Source organism: Danio rerio, chromosome 22, assembly GCF_049306965.1.
Source record: "Danio rerio strain Tuebingen ecotype United States chromosome 22, GRCz12tu, whole genome shotgun sequence".
Classification (NCBI taxonomy): domain Eukaryota; kingdom Metazoa; phylum Chordata; class Actinopteri; order Cypriniformes; family Danionidae; genus Danio; species Danio rerio.
Genome location: NC_133197.1, coordinates 6,752,922 through 6,773,725, shown reverse-complemented (window position 1 = coordinate 6,773,725; position 20,804 = coordinate 6,752,922). Strand labels below are relative to the sequence as shown.

The following is a 20,804-nucleotide window of genomic DNA, read 5'->3' as shown; positions in this document are numbered from 1 at the left end:
GCAAAAGGTATGTGCTCTCTGTATTGTGAATAAAATATATACAAAGCATACAGTGCTCTACAATTGTAAAAAAAGAATAAATCAAGAACAGTAAATAGCAAACAAAAAGTTGGATTAAATATTTAATTAACATTTTCACCTGATAAAAAAATAACCTATAGATAAGATTTTTGAGTTTGCAAATGCAAATGGACCTTTAAATATAAAAGGTCTGAAAACAAATATATTCATGCAGTGAGTAAATGCGAACAAAACCAAAAGGAGTGATGAAAGATGCAAGTCCTCTATGAGCTCTAACAGCAGTTCCTGTCGTCAATATGGTCAACGTTTTTTAGGGACATTTTCATAAACAGCCTGCATCTTTAAGTTTCTGCAAGGAAACACAAACACAGTCAGTCTTGCTGATGTCACAGGAAATCTGTAGCACATATTTCTCTCTAAATAGCATCGCTAGTCTAATAATAATAGCTCTTGCGTAATTTACTTCCTCAACAGACTTTTAAAATATCATCTAGATGTAGAACTGAACATGACTTTACTCCAAAGGTTGACCTTGCTTATACATTAAAAGCTGCGTGTATCCCAGGAATCTTCTCTTATTGGTTATGAATTGGTTATTTAAATTTTAGAGATGCTAATCTGTTTTTTCTTACAAAATGAAGTGTCTTGAATGCCATCTAGTGTACAGAAAGCGTCACTGCAACCGTTACATTCCAGGAAAGTAGCTGCTACGAACGGAAATTGCCTCATGTGGTTCATCATCTGGTGAGTTTTTGAACATTTTTATCATCAAACAGGGTCAAACAAGTTAAGTTCTAAGGCTAGTCACGTTAGCATCTAAGCTAAGAATGCTTGCCTTAAAAAAAAAACCAATGACAAATTTGGTGCTGCACGTCTATAAAACAAACAAAAGGTACACTTCATCTTGTCATCAAGGCCAGACTTCAGCACAGGTAATAACTTGTCTTACTTTCTTTCCAGTGAAATCGTAGCCTACTTGTATCACTGCTGAAAAAAAGCATATGCTGGTAAGGTATGTTTTGATGTTGAGTCTTGCTGGTTTCAATGCTAGTTTTGCTAGTTTCAATGCTAGTTTAGCTGGTTATAATGCTGGTTTTGCTGGTTTCAATACTGGTCTTGCTGGTTTTGCTGGTTTCAATGCTAGTTATGCTGGTATCAATTAGTTTTGCTGGTTTCAATGCTAGTTTTGTTTCAGTGCTTTCAAACCAGCAAGGCCAACATCGAGACCAGCAAAACCTGCACTGAAATCAACAAGACCAGCATTAAAACCAGCAAGACCAACATACCAGCATCAAAACATACCTTACCAGCATATGCTGTTTTTTTTTTTTTTGTTTTTTTTAGCAGGGATAATACTGATTTAAGATTAGTTTTTTTTAGAATAGCAAACCACTTTAGCTAAATTTGGTTGTATTTGATTTTGAATAGATCACAATTTAACCATGAAGACATTTATTTGCATAATGTTGATATTTTGTTGGATTAATGGGTTTCTCTTCACACAATGAAAAAATACTATAGTAATTTATACTTAATACTAGTGTTTCTGTACTATATTATAGTATGTTATAGTATTTAACACTCTTTATTAATGAATGCTACAACATACTTTGTATTAACTTTAGTGAACGGATAGACTGTAATACATACTGTAGTATACTTTAGTTTTTACTACAGTAAGCTGATGTATTGTACTGTAATACACCTCACAGTTGTAGAAACCTAGTGTATTGGGTAATTTGTTTGTTGTGTTTCCATTGCAACAGTAGAATCACCACAACAGACTATTTCAAGTACTTTACTATTGTATTGTTCAAAACTATTATAGCTTTCACTATAAATCACTACAGTATTTTTCATGTTAGTTATATCAGCAGTGTTTGGAAACTATAGAGCTAAAGTGTATAATACTGTGTATATTATAGTATTTTAAACTCTTTGTTAATGAATGTTACAACATACTGTAGTATCAACTATAGTGAAGTATACTTTAGTTTTTTTTATTACAGTAAAATGTTATGTGTTGTGCTGTAATACACCTTAGAGCTGTTGACAACTTGGTGTATTTGGTAACTTGTTATTACTGTAGTTGTGTTATGACAACAATTAAATCACCACAACAGATTAATTCAAGTACTTTACTATAGTATGGTTTAAAACTACTATAGCTTTAGCTATACATCACTACAGTATATTTCATGTTGGTTAAATCAGAGATATCTTGATACTCTCATTCAAACCAGTTGTTTTCAATCATGTGTTTGATGTTGATGTAAGTGTGAGCAGGCCATAATCAAACATCTAATTCATACATACTTGGTTTGGTTTTCCGTTCCTTGCCTTTAAACCTTTTCACGCCAAGGATAACACTTGTAACAGTTTGATAAAAGTAACTAGATTTAATTGAGGTAAAGTTGGTCTTATATTCACACATTTGTTTACTGAACTTGCAGTATGATGTGCTCTCTATATTGTTCACCATGGTACTTTTAATTTTCAGCCTGAATTTGCATGCAAGTATGACTTAAACAACATCAGCACTGTATATTTGACTGTGAACAATGTTGTAAATTGATAGTCATTGGCTGCTGATATGATTTTACTATTTAGAATCTGCAAATAATATTTAAGAGAAATTATATTAAGGATAAAGTCCAAATGTATGAATATAAAACCAACTTGACCTCAATATAGTTTTAAAATCAATATCCATATTATTATTTTTATTATTAAAATGAATCACTCAAGCCATCCTGGGTGTGTATGCCTTTCAAATCAACCCAATGAGAGTGTCAAAGCTTTTTAAAGTGAAAGTTCACCAAATCGAAAATATCCTCATCATTTACTTGCACTCAAGTTCTTCTTTTATGAATTGCCATCTTTTATTGATCACAAAACAGGATATTTAAAAAAAAAAAAAACAGCCATTGACTTGCATAGTCTTCTTTGTTTAACAAAAAATACTATGCAAGTCAATGGCCATTTTTTTCCTTTGTGTTCAGAAGAAAGTCAAACAGATTTATAAAAAATGTGAAGAGTTCAGATGCAAAAACCTGAAATTTTCTCCTAAAATTTACATTTTTTTCAAGATCTGGTGTGTATGTTCAGTAAATCTACTTTTATGGCAAATAGTATGTTCTTTGCATTGCCTTTAAAGTGAAATAACTGAAAACAAACATAAGATCCTGAGAAAAAATGCTTATTTTAGTAGAAAATTTCAGATGACACTTTTTTTTTTTCATCTGAACTCTTCATATTTGTGTGAACTATTTCTTTAAAGCTTGATAAAGTGCATCCATTAATTATAAAAGTAATCCATTCATCTCTGGCGGGTAAACAAATGCATTCTAAAGTGAAGATACAGGTTTTTGAAAAAAAGATTCATAGTTAAAACTTTATTACAGCATAAAATGTTTATTGGACTCCATTGGATTGAGTTGTGAACAGAAGACAGTGGATTTGGATGTCAATTTGTATTAGTATCCATGTTAAAATTGTGCATTTGTTTGTCTATGCTGAATTAATCTTGAGATTACTTCTGCTGCACTGACATCCTTTATCATGCATCATAACCTAAGTCTCTCATTAAACTGCATGCAGTTTGAACCCAGCAATTGTTAAAAAAAAGTTTAAAAAATCATATTTTCCCAACAAAAATCTCATGTCATTACTTCAGAAGGCATTGATTTGCCCATAGCCATATGCTTTAGTGTTATAAAAAACTCCATTCACTGCTGTTACAAAACTGGAATAAAATAATATTATTTATTAATTTATTTAAATTGTGTTCGTCTAAAATAATTAAATTCCCAGAGATGGGTTGCGGCTGGAAGGGCATCCACTGCGTAAAAGCATGTTGAATAAGTTGGCGGTTCATTTCGCTGTGGTGACCCCAAATTAATAAAGGGACTAAGCCGACAAGAAAATGAATGAATGAATAAAATAATTTAGGGGATGGTTCAGATGAGTACACCCTTACATAAAATAAAATAAAACCCAAAGTTTTATTTACCTAAAAAATGAAAATTAAGAATTACTACTAAAAACGTTTAATATATATATATATATATATATATATATATATATATATATATATATATATATATATATATATATATATATATATATATATATATATATATATATATTTATTTATATTTATTTATTTATATATATTTATATTTATTTATTTATATATTTTATATTATATTTATTTATTTATATTTATTTTATTTAATTAATATATATATATATATATATATATTAATTAAACTGAATTATTTTAGGTGTAACAAGTTGAGGTATTTTATGCTTTGACTTGTGAATCTAGATTGAGTTGAGAGTGCATAAATTACGGGAGGTTGTGCATTGGTGTGGATTTTTTATGTATTGTTTCTGTCCATTAATCAATGTATTAAATACACATCTTGCTTATTTAAATGCCAACTGTTGGGGAGACAGATGTAGTATCAGTGATAAATAATAAGTAAATAAAAAGTGCTAATATGCTACCAAAGACACTATTCTGTCAGATGTCTCTCCCCCTAAAAAATGAATAAAGTTAAAGGGATAGTTAACCCAAAAATAAATATTCTCTAACTATTTACTTAAGATTATATGAGTTTCTTTCACAAAGGGAGATATTCTGAATAAAGTTTGAAAACCTGTAACCATTGATTTTTATAGTAAAAAAACAAATACTATAGAACTCAATGGTTTATTATTATTATTATTATTAATATTTTATTTTTTATAAAAAAATTTTTTTCGAAGTATCTTCTTTTGTGTTCAACAGATAACAAGAAACTCCTAAAAGTTTGCTACAAGTGTCGGGTGATTAAATGATAGCAGAATGTGCATGTTTTTCTGTGAAATATTCCTTTAACTGCATTTTAAATGCACAAACAGTAGACTTACTAACTTAAACAAAAAAAGTGAGCTCAAGTTATTTATAAAGCTCATTTTATAAACAAAATTATGCAAAATAAGATACTTAACAACTTGCAAAACATAACTAATAGACTTGACTGCACACATTAAAGAACCAACAAACAAAAATAAACCTAACAACCTTTTAACCTGCTCTTTGTTTACTAAACGTAATGGCAGTTGTGTTTGTCAGTTACGTCTGATGTGCATTTTTACACAACTTCAATCAGCAAACTTCAGTCAAACTGCCTGCAACACAACGTCCACAACACATCCAAAAATAAGCTTACCGTTTTCCGTGTTGTTTTTTTGCACTGCGGCGAATCTGTGTTGTATTCCACATACATCTGGGGTGCATTAACTACAATCAAATAAACCAATATTAGAATTTGTGTCCTAATAAATAATAATATCTCTATACTGATTAATTGCTGATTTTCTTCACCTCTTCTTTGTCGTTTCTTGCAGATGCAGTTCAGACAAACTATGACAACAGTTAATAGTAATCCAGCCGCAGTGCATATCAGCACTATATACAATAAAGGTAAGTGCAGTCCTGTAATGGACACAGTAAACCATTAGAAAGACAGCATCGGTCTAATCTGAAGATAAACAACTTTTATATCAACGCCAACATACCTGATGGTGTGTTACATGGTTGACAGAGTTGAGTGATGTTGAGTTGTGTGGTCTGGTTGCTGATGGAGTTGTTCACCACGCAACTGTATGTGTCTTGATATTCCACATCTAAAGAAAGGCTCCTGATCTGATCAGACACACTGATGCTGGACAATAAACCGTTTCCTTTGTACCAGGAGAGACTCACAGCAGTCACATTTACCACTGAACACAGCACTGAACAGTTATACTGAGATGATGGACATCGAGAAGAGTTGAGGATAGGAACAGGCAGACGAGCTGGAAAACAGCAGAAAATAAAGATTAATATGGATAAATCTACCCCAAAAATTATTTATGTGATGAAGTGTTTCTGAGATCTAAAACAACAGCGTTTGCAACGTATTTTGATTACCTAGATTTTCTATACTCAAAAAAAAAAAAGAAATTACTTTATTTACTGCTTGTTCAAACGACTTATTTAAAATCAGTTGAAACAACAAAATTCTTATTTTTATTTATTTAATTTGTATTGTTTTATGTTTAAACTTCTTAGAATTAATTTTAAAAATGCCCGTTAAGTTGAACTTAATACATTTGTGTTGAGCCAACATAAAGGAACTGTGTGGAACCCAATATTTTTTATAGTGTATTTAATGAGTGCTAATTGCTTCACAATTAAGAAGTAATTATATTTATCCTGCTTTTATTTTTGTAACATTAAACACTTGCTTAAAAAGTAAACTTACAAACACGTAAGTGATAACAGGCTGAAATATTTGCACACTATGAAGGGTGTGAATAACAGCGAGTTGCGCATTGTCATTGTCAGCCGAGGTTGATTTTAATGTGTCATTTTTTCATGTACAGTTAAAGTCAGAATTATTAGCCCCCCTTTGAATTTTTTTAACAGCGCAAGGAAATTTTCATAGTATGTCTAATAATATTTTTTTCTTCTAGAAAAAGTCTTATTTGTTTTATTTCAGCTAGACTAAAAGCAGTTTAAATTTTTTAAACACCCATTTAGGGACAAAATTTGGGGAAAAAATAAACAAGTGGTCTAATAATTCAGGGGGGCTAATAAATCTGACTTTAACTGTATATTTATATTTGTCATGAATATATATTGAATGTGCCACCCTGGATGACAAATTCAGTCTTATGTTGCACGGGTAGTTTTAGCTGTAGTCTAAAAATATGTGAGTGACTTATAAGGATATTGTTCAATTCAAGTTTATAGCACTTTTTACAATAATTATTGTTTCAAAGCAGCTTTACAAAAGGTGCACGTTATTGAATTAAAATCAAATTAAGTTAAAGTTACAATCAAATATAAGTTATTATATATAAACATGCAACTAATTATATAAAACCTGCAATTTTATATCATATAGGTAGGCCCACATAGAATATGCGCGCAGAGATCCGCAGATTATTAGCCTATCAATGAGTCTATATTTATTTGTGTAAGTGTGTGTAAGTTAATATTTACTCAGTTTTTTTATTATTCTCAGTAATGTTATTGACTAATATGAAAGTGTTAATTTGATTTATTTACAGTACAGTTTGTAAAGTAATATTTTCTGTCTTTTAGTAGAGATATTATATGAGAGACTTGCTTTGTTTACCAAATAAGTAGATCTAATTGGATTTGCATTGTAAACATTAAATACAAGTTAAAAAGGTATTATTTATTATTTCATATATTAAGATTTTAGTTACGATACTCCCAAAATAATTCTAATACTCCCATAAAATAAAATTGCTGATTTTAATTTTTTTTTAACAAAATTCTTAGCTGAAATGGCACATTCTGTCTGGCCCTATATGTAGGTGATGTCTAAGTGTATTTGTGTATTAAGTGAGTGTACGTGTTGTTAATTAAAGAATATGTAGTAAAGATCATGTTCCATGAAGACATTTTGTACATTTCTTACTGTAAATATATTAAAACTCAATTTTTAATTAGCAAAGTGCATTGCCAAGTAGTTAATTTGGACAACTTTAAAGGTGTTTTTTTTCTCAGTATTTACGTTTGTTTAAACCCTCGGATTCTACATTTTCATATATTTATAACATATTGTCATATACATCAGTAGAAATCTTATTTAACAGCTTTCAGATTATGGAAAAATGTGAAAATGAGCACTTATGACTGGTTTTGTGGTCCCGCTTATTCAATAATGTGCATTTAATGCTTGAATGGAGCATAATATAATGTGAGCGTTTAAAAAAAAAAAAAAAAAAAGAAGAAATTTCACTTGTCGCCTTTAAATATTTTATTATTATTATTATTATTATTATTATTATTATTATTATTACAAGTTTTTCAATAATTGCACTATTTTGCTTTTTAGAAACCCTCATTGACTCATGTTGTAATAAGCGCCCTTTCTTTGTCATTTTTTTTTCAGAGGAATTGATAAAACGTATTTTATTTTCAGATACATTATTGTGGAAATTTGATTTATTATTAAAATAAAAAACTCAAAAACAAAAACAGTTCTTTAATAAAACAGGAATTTGTCGTGAAAGCTTCATCCAATGATCTCTACTCACCATAGACAGAAACGCTGAATGTTTTGGATCTTAGTTTTGCTCCACGAATCTGCACTTCATAATCTCCAGCATGTTTGGTTGTGATGTTCGTGATGGTCAAAGATCCAGTTTGATTGTCCAGCTTCAGTCTGTCTCTGAATCTCCCATCCAGAACATCATGTTTAATAGAGAAGATTCCATCAGCTCCACTCATTTCAGCTATCAGAGACTTATTGGCTCCAAATTTCCAGAGAATGTCGTCATCTTCAGGTATTTTGGTAACACTAGAGTTTAGAGAGACAGAATCTCCTTCCATTACTGAGACTGAATCTCCAAACACACCTGTAGAACATGAAGAGGGTTAGCTGTAGCATTTAATGGAATAGAAAAATAAGTGAAATCAGAAGCTTAATCCTTCACATCTTATAAAATAATCTACTTGTTGAGTAAAACAAGTATGTGAAGTCACAAAGTTACTGTAGAGTAAAACCAGTACAATTTTGATGATACTTTTAGTATTTTAAGGGTTAGCTCATTAAAATGAGTTTACTGTGTATTGTATTATAGCTTACCTCTCAGAGAACACAAACAGAACAAAATAAACGTACAAAACATTCTCTTCATTTGCTCAGCGGTCTAGTAAGACTATCTGTTAACATGCACACTTGTGAATCCTCCTACTAAAGAGAATGACCAACCTATTAGTGCGCGCACACACATACTGCATACATGATTTTATGTACTGTTGAAGTCAGAATTATTAGCCCCCCTTTGATTATTTTTTTCTTTTTTAATTATTTCCTAAATTATGTTTAATCAAGGAAATTTTCATAGTATGTCTGATAATATTTTTTCTTCTGGAGAAAGTCTTATTTGTTTTATTTTGGCTAGAATAAAAGCAGTTTTAATATTTTTTAAACATTTTAATAACATTTTAAGGTCAATATTATTAGTCCCTTTAAGCAATATATTTTACAATAGTCTACAAAACAAACCATCGTTATACAATAACTTGCCTAATTACCCTAACCTGCCTAGTTAACCTAATTAACCTAGTTAAGCCTTTAAATGTCACTTTAAGCTGTATAGAAGTGTCTTGAAAAATATCTAGTCAAATATTATTTATTATCATCATGGCAAAGATAAAATAAATCAGTTATTAGAGATGAGTTATTAAAACTATTATGATTAGAAATGTTTTAAATAAATCTTCTCTCCGTTAAACAGAAACTGGGGAAGAAAATAAACAGGGGGCTAATAATTCTGACTTCAACTGTACATAAAATATAAGATATATAGACTTTTCAAGGTCTTCTTAAGACTTAATGATCAATAACAATTATTATCATCAAATGAAAAACATTTTAACTGACACTGATCATTTCTGAAAGCTACTTTCTGACTGTCAAGTATTAGAGAGCAGAGGAGTAGTGGAATAGTCAAACATGCATTTAATGATAAAATAAATCATAAGGATGCTTAATCATTTTAGTTTGTTTTAACTTTTGCCCATTTGCAAAGGTCATCTGCCGTTTCACACTGCTTCAGGATTTAGTTTGCTTTGGTTGTCTTCAAAAAGATCTTTCATATGTCGGTTGGACAAATAGCTTGTGCATAGAACGGTTATTTGTTTGATGTGTGTTCAGTTAGATGAGGCCTTCTTCCTGTACTGCTATTTTAAAAACTAAGTGCGTACAATAACCCTGAACCGTGCCGAAGCGCGGTTATCCCCCCCTCCCCTCTCCCTCGATGGCCTGCACTCACACTGCATCTTTACTTTCTGAACCTGAACATGCTTACGTCGTTGATGATTTGACTGTAGTTTAACAGGAGAGAAGTGCTTTCCCTCAGCACAGTGGAGATTGCTGTAGTTATAGTCATTTAGGATGCAGTGACACAAAGTCAAATATTTTGCCGATCAGATCTACAACTTTTGACGCTCAAAAATGATCACAAAAGTCATCGTGCTGCATGTATCAAGAGGTTTGCTGAAGGTGCAGCTGTCATGCAGTGAGGGATTTGTACCTTTAATAAACTTTCAAAGTGCAAAGTGCACCTGAGTGCGAAACTGAAGACGCAACGTCATTTTTAAGGCACTGTTTCATATAGGTTTATTAATAACTCTTACTGTTCAATAGAGGCAAACTGTGGTAGTTAGACACACTACTTACTGCACGACAGCTGCACCTTCAGCAAACCTCCTAATACGTGCAGTATGATGACTTTCATAATAATTTATGAGCGTCAAAAGTTGTGGATCTGTTCGGCAAAATATTTGACTGTGTGTCACTGCATATCAACCCTGCTAAAAATCCAGCTTAAACCCACCTAGGCTGGTTGGCTGGTTTTAGCTGGTCGACCAGGCTGGTTTTAGAGGGGTTTTGGCCACTTCCAGGCTGGTTTCCAGCCATTTCCAGCCTGGTCTTAGCTGGTCAGGCTGTGAGATGACCAGCTTGACCAGCCTAGCCAAGCTGGGAGTCCAGCCAAAACCAGCTATATCCAGCTTAAACCAGGCTGGTCAAGCTGGTTTTAGTTGGATTTGGCTGGTCATTTTCCAGCCTGACCAGCTAAGACCAGGCTGGAAATGGCTGGAAACCAGCCTGGAAGTGGCCAAAACCCCTCTAAAACCAGGCTTGTCAACCAGCTAAAACCAGCCAACCAGCCTAGGCTGGTTTAAGCTGGATTTTTCTGCAGGGAAACCACTAAATCAATATAACTAATGTCAGACTGCATGATTTTCAAAGTAGTCGTGTCACAGATGTTTTCATACTGCATGACTATCTGGGCTTGCGTTTCGTCGCTGCTTTGTTTACACTGCAAGATGGATCGGTGACTAGGACTTTCACATTGCATGACTTTACTATAGGAAGAATCGCCGACAAGTTCGTCCAAACTACGTCTAACAGCCAAAAACACGTAGTATATCTTTTGTTATTAACTACATAATGAGAAAGAAGCCTTTAATGGGGTAGAAAATGTACATATTTGCTAACCTGGGTTTAAAGGGAATTAGCCATTGCTCCTCAACATTGATAATAAACTAATTTATTTCTGTATGAAACGTCAAACAGACACGGTTGCTCCTGAGTCCTGTCAGTGAAAGCTGCTCTCTCATTGGCTGTAGGCGATCGCTGATGTTATTTTCAGTCAAAACTCAATTCACACGGCATGATTTGAATCGCCGACAGCTCCAGATATTTAGCACGCCAAATATCTTGCAGGCATCGGTGACTCATCGGCGATTCTCTCAGATCTCATCTTTGATAGTTCATACTGTGTGATTGACACTCACGTGCACGAGCAGCGATTTGCCTGTGATTTCAGGCATTTGTCGGCGATTTCTCAAAACCTGTCGGCGAGCCAAAATCGGGGCTAAAATCACTCAGTCTGAACTAGGCATAAAGCAATTTCTGTTGTACAAAGCAAGATCGCTTCTCTTCCTGTCAAACTGAACAGTTGCATCATTGATGTTAGCAGGTTTTTAAGGTAAAAGCAGTTGGAGTGCAGGCCGTTGGGAACCAACTGCGCTACTGCACGATTCAAAGCAACTGTACCTAGTGTGTGTATGCCCTTAGTGTGACTTTCATCCTATACACAGCTTTACATTTTACATCAAAGATATCCATTAAAAAATATTTTTGGCAAACTGTTGAATGCTCTAATTTACAATTTAGGAAGTGTTGCCATTGAGTATTATTATTCATTAATCACAATTAATCTAAATATATAGTAATCTTTTATTTCAGGGCTGTAACGGGTGTAACGAATCACAGAAGAGAGCGAAAAGTATCTATTCAGGTTCAAGAAAATGTCAACAAAATCGAGACAAAACCCCAAAAGTGTCTGGCTGCAGAATTGCACATGCACGCTGAGTCATGGACTGCAAGCGACATCACAGTGAGGGATGGGGTTAGGGGTGGGGTTTTGTGACAATTTAGTCAAAACTCTCTAGGTCAGGGGTGGCCAACCCTGTTCCTGGAGAGCCACATTCCTGCAGATTTCAGTTGCTACCCATGTCAAACACACCTGAACCAATTAATTAAGACCTGAACACCACGTGATAATTACAGGCAGGTGTGTTTGATGTGGGTTGCAGCTGAAATCTGCAGGAAGGTGACTCTCCAGGAACAGGGTTGGTCACCCCTGCTCTAGGTTATATTAGAGCTGCGTTCCAGTCCACTTTTAGACACGCACTTGCAAACATTCCTTTCCCACCACTATTTTAAATTATAATTCATAGTAAAGTACTATCAAATAAAGTAAAATATTTGTAGCTGTTGTAGAAAAGATTTTTTTAAAGGTACCAGTCAAATTCCTCTACACAAAAGTAGTCTCACAGCTTGATAGTATTTTAGTTGAACTACTGAAGACACATGGACTGATTTTACTATATTTTGTGGTACCGTTCTAGATTGATTCGGGGAACCATTGATGTCTATGGAGGACAAGAGAGCTCTCAGATTTCATCCAAAATATCTTAATTTGTGTTCTAAAGATGAAGGAATGTCTCAGGTTTGGAACAACATGAGGGTGAGTAATTAATATCTCTAATAATTTTGGGGGAACTAACCTGACATATTTAATCATGTATCGAAGTTGTCTCTTTTATTTATGCACTGAGCATGAACTCACAGTGAACAAAATACAGTATGTATTGACTCTGTGTTGCCAGATCTTTGTAGAAAACACATGTACTGCTTTTGTTTTTCAGCAGTACAAGACAAACAGGGGTTGGACAATGAAAAAGAAACACCTGGGGCCTCATGTACGAAGACTTGCATGGAAATCATACTAAAACATTGCGTACGCACAAAGCTGTAAATGTGCGTACTCAGAAAAAATTCAGATGTATGAAACACTGCGTACGCCGAATCTCACGCATATTCTTTTGTACATCTGAATGAACGTGAAACTGAGCACGAGCACAAAACCCCTACCTGCCTCCTCCCCCGTATGAATATGCAAATGACTCTACTTTGGCAAAACCCAACAATAAAAGCAATGGCAAAAGCAAGCAAAAAGAGAAACTTTGAACAGAATGTGAATTGGAGGTGCTGCTTTCGGAGGTAGACCGGAGAAAAGCGGTGTTATTTGCAAGTTTGTTCTCCGGAATTAACAACAAAAAAAAAAAATAGAGTGGGAGAGTTTAGCTGATGCGACTAACACAGTTGGGTCTGAACATCGCACTGAGTGAATTAAAAGAGAAATAGTGTGGTTTATAGGTGTAAAATGTTGCAGCACCTGTAACAGTCTCAGTGGCGCAGCTCGTAAGACGCTCATCAAGATGTTTTGACACGTTCGAGCATGAACTCATTCTTCTTTTTTCTTTCGCTACATATCAGATTTTTCCAACTATTTATCACGAGAAAGACAAGTAGGAATCATCAATAAGTTTGTGCATCATATTTTATTTGCACATTTATTGAATGGAAATGTTTCCCGCATGCAAATTCATCTTCAGATAGTGTCTTTATAGCAATGTGCGTGCAGTAGATTGCTCAGATTACATTGGGAAAACAGGCGACCGCTGCAAATTGTGCTTTAATGTTTGGCTGGTCAACTGTTTGGTATGGAAATCTTATATACCTCCTAGATGAACCCGTCTCATACAGCTGCCATTGCAAGGCTCAGACACTTTGTAGAGAGCAATTTAACACAACTGCCTCTAGGAGTCGCCAATGGAAATAAAACAGACACGCACAAAAAATGTGCGTACGCCTGCCAGAAAGCTGCCATGAAGCTGCGCACATTCCCACGTTCAGTTCATCGTTAGTAAATCCAAACGTGGGCAATTCTGAGCGTGAAACCTGGCGTACGCAAAGTTTTTGTGCCTACGCAGCGTTGATACATGAGGCCCCTGGTCACTACAGTACCTGACATTTCCTGACTTGCTCCTTCAACAAAGCCAAAAGTGGCTTAATAATATTTAGATGTGGTGACTGTGCAGGCTTTAGAAGATGTTCAACTTCACTTTCATGTTCCTCAAAACACTGTCACCATTCTTGCTATGTGTATCTGCGTTTTATCATTTTAAATATACGACACCGCCATCATTCAATGTTTGAACCATTGGGTGCACATGGTCCTCCAGAATGGTTTGGTAGTCCTTGGGCCATCTAGCACATGTATTGGACCTAGAGAATGCCATGATATTGCAGAAAAAAAAAACATCACTGAATCACTGATCCAGCCCCATGCTGCACTCTGGGCATGCAACAGTCTGGGTGGTACGTTTCTTTGGGGTTTCTCCACACCGTGACTCTCTTGGATGTGGGAAAGACAGTGAAGGTGAACTCACCAGAGAGCAATACATTTTTCACATTGTCCACAGCCTAAGATTTTTAATGCTGGCACCATTGAAACATGGTGTCACAAGTGACCAAAGGTTTGGCTATAGCAGCCCTGCCATGTATATTGACCCTGTAGATTTCCTGATGAACAGTTTTGGTGGAAACAGGAGAGTTGAGTTGCACATTTAATTCTTACAAAGACACGCACCAACAATTTGTCCCATTCTTTTATTTGAACTCTGATATATCACTCATAATGTTGTGCAATGCAATATTTTAAACAAAACTGTGCTGTTATTCTGCTAATTAAATCTCCACACTCTGCTGTTACTGGTGGAATGTGCAATTAATGAAGATTGGCCACCAGACTGCTTAAATTTACCCATGAAACCACCAACACTAAATTGGCCAGTGTTTTAGTTTTATTGTCCAACCCCTGTACCTGTGCCATATATTTTCCTAGTTTATCAACTCCATAAACTGGATCACCTTATCAGTCAAATCCACTAACAAACCAATACATGGCCAATAAACATTGCTTAATTAGTGGACATGACAATTCTGCATAATTCAAGAATGCACTGTGCAAAGCAACCTGCCTAAGATAAACAAACACGCAAGAGTTTGAAATTTATTTGGCAAACCTAACAAATCTCTATCGCTGAATTATTAATTTTATCAAAAGCTGTGAATAACAAACATGCAAGACACCTAGATGTATGCTCTTCAGTGTCAATCATAACAATTTTGAGTGACTTTTGTTTCAGATAGAAACGTAATGATAATTTAGGGTATTTTTGAGGTTTTTTGACTCTTTTAAGCATAAAAATATGATAATATGATTGCAGATATTTAAGGAACATGCTAAGTGAACATACTTGTTTATCTGAAAAACAATGCTAAAGTCAGATTTTGAGATATTCTGAGCCAGAACGGCTGTCTTTGTTTAGGTCCCGCCCACTGCCCCTTTAGCCAATTATATTTTAGCAACATGGGTTGCCTTCATGAAAAACAGCGTATTTCATTTATTTAGTCATGAAGGCTCTGAAAGCATGCATTCGTGACCGAAATGCGACCTTTGGTGGACAGTAGCAGACTTCGAAATGAGACTCAGATTCAGACCTCCATAGGTGGTTTTTAATTTGCAAATAGTATAAATATTACTGACATAAACATTAGGTGAGCAGGTTAAATTGTAACCATGTGTTCTAACACGCTACGTGACACGATTTGCAGTGATAAGCAATTTGGAAATTTATATCGAGCTATTTAGAAGAACAGGATAGTGCACTCACTGCACTCCAAGATCATGGTAAGGTTTATAATCAAATTAATACATATTAAAACTCTTTAATATTATTAAATATACATGCTGAATAACTGATATGTGTTGGCTTGCACCAAGTCAGTTTTAAATTTCAATTTCAAGCGGTTTATTTTATTTTTAAGATCTGAGGTGAATCTGCTGCTGCATTTAGTAGTATGGCAATAAATGTCTAACTCACATTATAAGCATTTACCACTGAATAAAGCACATGGTGTACCTGAGGTGATCAATGTTTCTTGTGTTGTTCACCTGTGGGAAATAAAGGCTGTTTCTAAAATATAAATTTCAGGTGTTGGTTAGGACAAAAACTCCATGTAGTATAGAAAATGTTTCTTCTATATCGCTTGATGTTACTTTGTTAGAAAACCTAAATGAGCCTTAAATCAACCTTTAGGCTTGATAATTAGGCACACTCACATCAATCTGGCAACCTGCGCTTGCATAGACTTGTCCGAGGAAGAGCTGTGTTTTGATCCAGGAGTGCAATACCTAGTTCAACCACTGGGTGGCAAACTTCCATACTGCACCTTTAAATGTTCTTACTACTGAAAAGGCTACAATATTTCCAACTCATATGCAGCAAACTTGCCTTCATTAGTTTTTCTGCATTTCTTGCCAGTCCAGAAGAACCAAACCACAACAGCAATTAACAGGAACCCAGAAACGGCAGCAACAAAGATCATAGAGTCTTGTTGTAGAAAAGACTGTCAGGCCAGAACTGCGATGATAAAGAAGTGAGCGTGTCAATCCGATCTACAATCACAGATTAAGAACAGCTGAGTAAATAAACATTAATATCAGCATTTTCACACCTGAAAGAGTGTGTTGGTGTCCAGATGTGTGGTCTGGTTGCTGATGGTGTTGTTGATCACACAGCTGTAGGTGTTGTTATCCTGATAATCCACCTCCAGAGGTAGAGAGAGACTGATGCTGAGATCAGACACACTGATGCTGGACAATACACTGTTTCCTTTATACCAGGAGAGACTCGCAGCACTCACATTCCCCACTGAATACAACACTGAACTGTTGTACTGTGAGGATGAGGAACACTGAGAAGAGTTAAAGATGAGGACAGGAACAGGCAGACAAGCTGAAACATTAAAAAAGAAAATGTATAATGATATTAGTGAGTTAGTGAGTGTCATCTTACTGATCATTTTGTAATATAAAATAAAGAAAATCTTGAAGGCCAGGATGAAGGTACTCTACTCACCATAAACAGAAACACTAAATGTTTTTGAAGAATGTTTTGCGCCACTTAACTTTACTTCATAATCTCCAGCATGTACAGATGTGATGTTCGTGATGGTCAAAAATCCAGTTTGATGGTCCAGCTTCAGTCTGCCTCTGAATCTCCCATCCACACCATCAAATGTGAAGACATTTTTGGCCTCTCTATTGATTTTAGCTATTAAAGACTTCTCGTTTCTTAAACTTCACAGAATATCTTCATCTCCGCCAGTAGCACCAGTTCTTAAAGTGACAGAATCTCCCTCCAGCACTGAATAGCTTTCTTTTGTCTCTAAACCAAACACACCTAGCGAACAAAAATAAGTGCATGTCAGTTTATATTTTTGCTTTTATACAGTAGATAATGTTTTAAAAAAAAAGATTAACAAAATGAAGCCGTAATGGACCCTTTTCACATTTCGGGTTTCTCAGCAGCGCAAGTCATCATAGTTGGTAGACTTAAGGACCGGTCAGATCACACGAATTTGTCATGAATTCAGCACTGTTTCCTTGACATTGGTGTCGTAAGGATTCATTAACAACAACTGGGAGTCGTAACACAAAATTCAATAATTTATTCTCGTGTAATTATGCATAGTTCATGACAACCGATATCATGCCTGCAACACCTCCTGACACCAAACGCAGAAAATAATCTGCAGATGTACTTATGGGTGGGTCATGGGTGGATAAGGTCAGTCATTGGTTAACTACCTTTTCTAAAATACTAAGGTGTTTTAAGCAATTTTATCTGACAGGCTGGCACAAATATGCAGACATCTCCATTCTCACAATGAGTTTCTGAGTTCTCTCATCCTTCCAACAGAGTTTGTTCTTCCGAGGTAATCTGGGAACATGTTCAGTGCTGCGAATACATTGCAAAAGTATCTCCTGCTTATTTAAATTTGTCATTAATAGTAAAAACTGTTTAATATAGGCTTTTCTGAAACTGTGAATATTTCACTTCCATTTTATTTAGGCTGGACTATTATTTATTTAACAAACCAGCACAAACACAAGGCAATTCGTGCCTTGGCACATATAGCGGACTTGTTTTGAAGCGCTTCACCTTAAATGTTATTTATTTTTGTTTATAGAAATCTGTCCAACAAAAGATACATTAAAATTAAGATAACAATTATACCAAATAAAATTCGTAAAAAAAAAATATGAATTATAGTTTTGTTTGTGCTCCTTTGCTACTCAACTACATGGGTGGGTGATTTGTTTAGCTCTGAGGAAAATAAGGATTTAATGAATGCTTCACTGTGATTGTTGTATCACAAATCTCAGTTATATATTTGCTATTTTTTAATATGTCATTATTTTATTATGTCTTGAGCATCTTATTTTTCCTCGGTGCTGATGTGCTTTCATTCTCTCTATCTCACTCACGAAAAGTTTAGGCGAGGGAGTGTTTAATAATCAACACTGGGAGGAAAATATACATTTAGATAATAAAAAAAATATTTATATTAAAAAGGAATCATAAGTTTGATCATATCCATGTCGCATTGAATGCCCTTACATAATGTAGTTATTAGTTTTCTGCAAGCATCAGTGTTTATTGAGATTGACATAAGATAAAAAAGAAAGAAATTGAGACAAGAAATATTGTTCTAGCAACACTTGTGACTACTTTGGGAATTAACGCTGGTCGTAGACTGATGTAGTCTGGCACATTTGTTACTTATGACAAGTCAAGATTTTATCAAGAAAAAAATCACATAATCTGATCGTGACTTTCGTAACCAACAATAACAATCATGTGGTCTGACCGGAGCTTTAGAGCACAGTGAATGGAGGAGCACAACAAACAGTTTTTTTCAGTCCTATTTGCTGAAAAAAGAAAAGAAAAACACCATGATGGTGTTATAAAGACTTTTAGAAAAAGGAAAAAAAAGAATAGTGTGAGTCTGATAATGATAGCTAGAAGAGAGAATAATGTCAAATTTACTGTCCTGCCCCATAGATGCTGCTTTAGAAACACCTTGCATAAGCTGTAATTTGTTTTTTGAAATTCATTGTAAAGATTATATAATACATAGGCCTGTGTAAAATCATATAAATGTTCATACATTTTACAAAAAAAATCTAAATATTAAAAACTTTCAAGGATTTAGTAAGCTAAATCTGATGATGACCGTTAAACGGGTCATAACAGGCTTGTGAAAAAGGGTCTATAATGCTTTAGAACTTACCAATCAGACGCCTCAAGCACAGGCATGACAAAACAAACACAGGAAACATTTTCTTCAGCAGCTCTGTGTCTGGTGTAAAAGCATATCCGCTGAAAACACTACTCAACTTTTTGTGAATTCACCCACAGCAGAATTTGACCCTCCTCCAAATGATCATCTTTCTCTTTTTAGAGCTTTAAATTGTTTAAATAAAAACAGGATGGTTAATATTTATCATTTAACAGTGACAGTTTTTTTATTATTATTTGGGATGTTCCAAATTTAGAATGCAAATCAATTTTAAATTGATCACTTTTGATTTAGGATTGATGTTTTGCCATGGAAACTAAATGTAATAATGTTAAAAGTTCTAAAACTCATTCAAGAGAGACAGTTGAGACATTCTTACCAGTGAAAATGTTAAAAGGTATTGAAAAGCCTCATTAAATGTCCTTTATGCTATATGCAAATTAAAGAGTGTGCTATTGTGAAAAATATTTCTTAATATTTGTGGTTAAAAAAGTTTTTGAATGGTTTTTAATTGTCTTATATATATAGAGGTCTGACAGTAGCAGCTCAGCTTCTACATCAAACTGAAACCAGCTGCGGTCTGATTTCCTTAGAATTGTGGGTTTGTATTTTGGTGGACAAAGAGCTTGTACACCAGTGTTTAGAGCATGGGTGATTAGTTTGTAGGTGAAGAGCCATTTCCTGCCATCATGAACCTTAAAATAATGCATTCAGCACAGAGCATGAAGTCAAATCAAATGGTCAGAGGTCAAACAGGAAAATTCATAGCTAACTTTACATATAAATTACTAACGACAATTTACAACAGTAAGTTGACTTTTTTTTGCATTCCACTGTTGCATTCTTATACAATATAATTGTGTTTTTAACTTTATGAAAGCAAAAAAAAATTACATTTGCAATGAAATTTTGATAATACGTTAGATGACAAATTGTGCTTTGCGGTGACAAAATGGTTGAGGTAACCCTGAGTTTTGAGTTTGAAGAATGTGTAAATGTGGCCATCTGGCGGTCAACGGGAGGAATTCTCATTATAGGGTGAACTATTCCTTCAAGAGAAGAATGAAGGTTGCAAAAACTATGGGATCAACTATAGGGTCAAATTTTTAAAAAATTATTTTAGAAATAGAAATGATTATGTGGGGGAAAGAGAGAGGAGATAATAAGGATGAGATTTGGACACTAGATTAAACGCGTCATAAGGATCCACACTATATAGTTGGTGTTTGTCAACCGCGAACAGAATCTCAAGAAATAAAAGAAGGGAGAGAAAAGGAAAGAGAGAAAAGGATGAGGAATGTAGTTTGTTTTATGTATGTTTTATGTACAAAATTATATAAATGAATTTTACAGTTATGTTAAAATAGATGCATCTAAGAGCTTAAATAGAGTAGGTGTGGCTTTTACAGTTCCTGAATTTAAAAAAAAAATATCAAGAGTATTACTAAGAAAAGAATGAAGGAAAGGTGGCAAAAATAAATAAATAAAAATGGGATAATAAAAAAAGGGCCGGTGGTTTTACAAAATTCAACAGAAATTGGAGAAACGAGAAGTGTAGGAAAAAGAACAGGAGAGAGGAGATAATAATATCTAGGATGAGATTTGGACGCACAAAATTAAATAGTACACTTTTTAAAA

The 20,804-nt window shown here is 34.3% G+C and overlaps 2 protein-coding genes across 5 annotated transcripts in view; one reads left to right on the top strand and one right to left on the bottom strand.

Moving 5' to 3' along the window:
* Positions 1–111: 111 nt before the first annotated feature.
* LOC141380156 (CD48 antigen-like) lies at positions 112–19,248 on the bottom strand. 2 transcript variants are annotated; one of them, XM_073937164.1, is made up of 9 exons: positions 19,158–19,248; positions 16,940–17,263; positions 16,536–16,816; positions 16,313–16,441; positions 8,128–8,448; positions 5,590–5,868; positions 5,396–5,506; positions 5,241–5,311; positions 112–370 (listed from the first exon to the last, which is right to left on the bottom strand). In XM_073937164.1, exons 4-9 carry the CDS (start codon positions 16,404–16,406, stop codon positions 344–346), a joined length of 903 nt encoding a protein of 300 aa, XP_073793265.1. In that variant the 5' UTR covers positions 16,407–16,441; positions 16,536–16,816; positions 16,940–17,263; positions 19,158–19,248; the 3' UTR covers positions 112–343. The 2 variants fall into 2 exon arrangements, with proteins under 2 accessions (XP_073793265.1, XP_073793266.1); XM_073937165.1 differs by lacking the exons at positions 16,313–16,441; positions 16,536–16,816; positions 16,940–17,263; positions 19,158–19,248 and adding an exon at positions 8,679–8,855.
* The window catches only part of si:dkey-19a16.7, a 32,650-nt gene continuing 12,528 nt past the window's right edge, over positions 683–20,804 (top strand). For 2 of the 3 annotated variants that reach the window (XM_073937158.1, XM_073937161.1), the window contains exons 1-3: positions 683–765; positions 5,419–5,494; positions 12,518–12,636. The gene's annotated coding sequence lies outside the window, so the exon portion shown is untranslated. Of the gene's footprint in view, positions 954–5,418; positions 5,495–12,517; positions 12,637–20,804 lie in introns of all 3 variants that reach the window. The other variant, XM_073937159.1, reaches the window with a different exon arrangement.

What these genes read in the sequence shown, in the direction of transcription:
- LOC141380156 (XM_073937164.1), bottom strand. Translation starts at nt 16,406, where the DNA reads ATGATCTTTGTTGCTGCCGTTTCTGGGTTCCTGTTAATTGCTGTTGTG. An exon ending in ATGCAGAAAAACTAATGAAG is followed by an intron (nt 8,449 to 16,312) that starts GCAAGTTTGCTG and finishes CATGTTCTACAG; the next exon opens with GTGTGTTTGGAGATTCAGTC. An exon ending in AAAAAACAACACGGAAAACG is followed by an intron (nt 371 to 5,240) that starts GTAAGCTTATTT and finishes GTTTCCTTGCAG; the next exon opens with AAACTTAAAGATGCAGGCTG.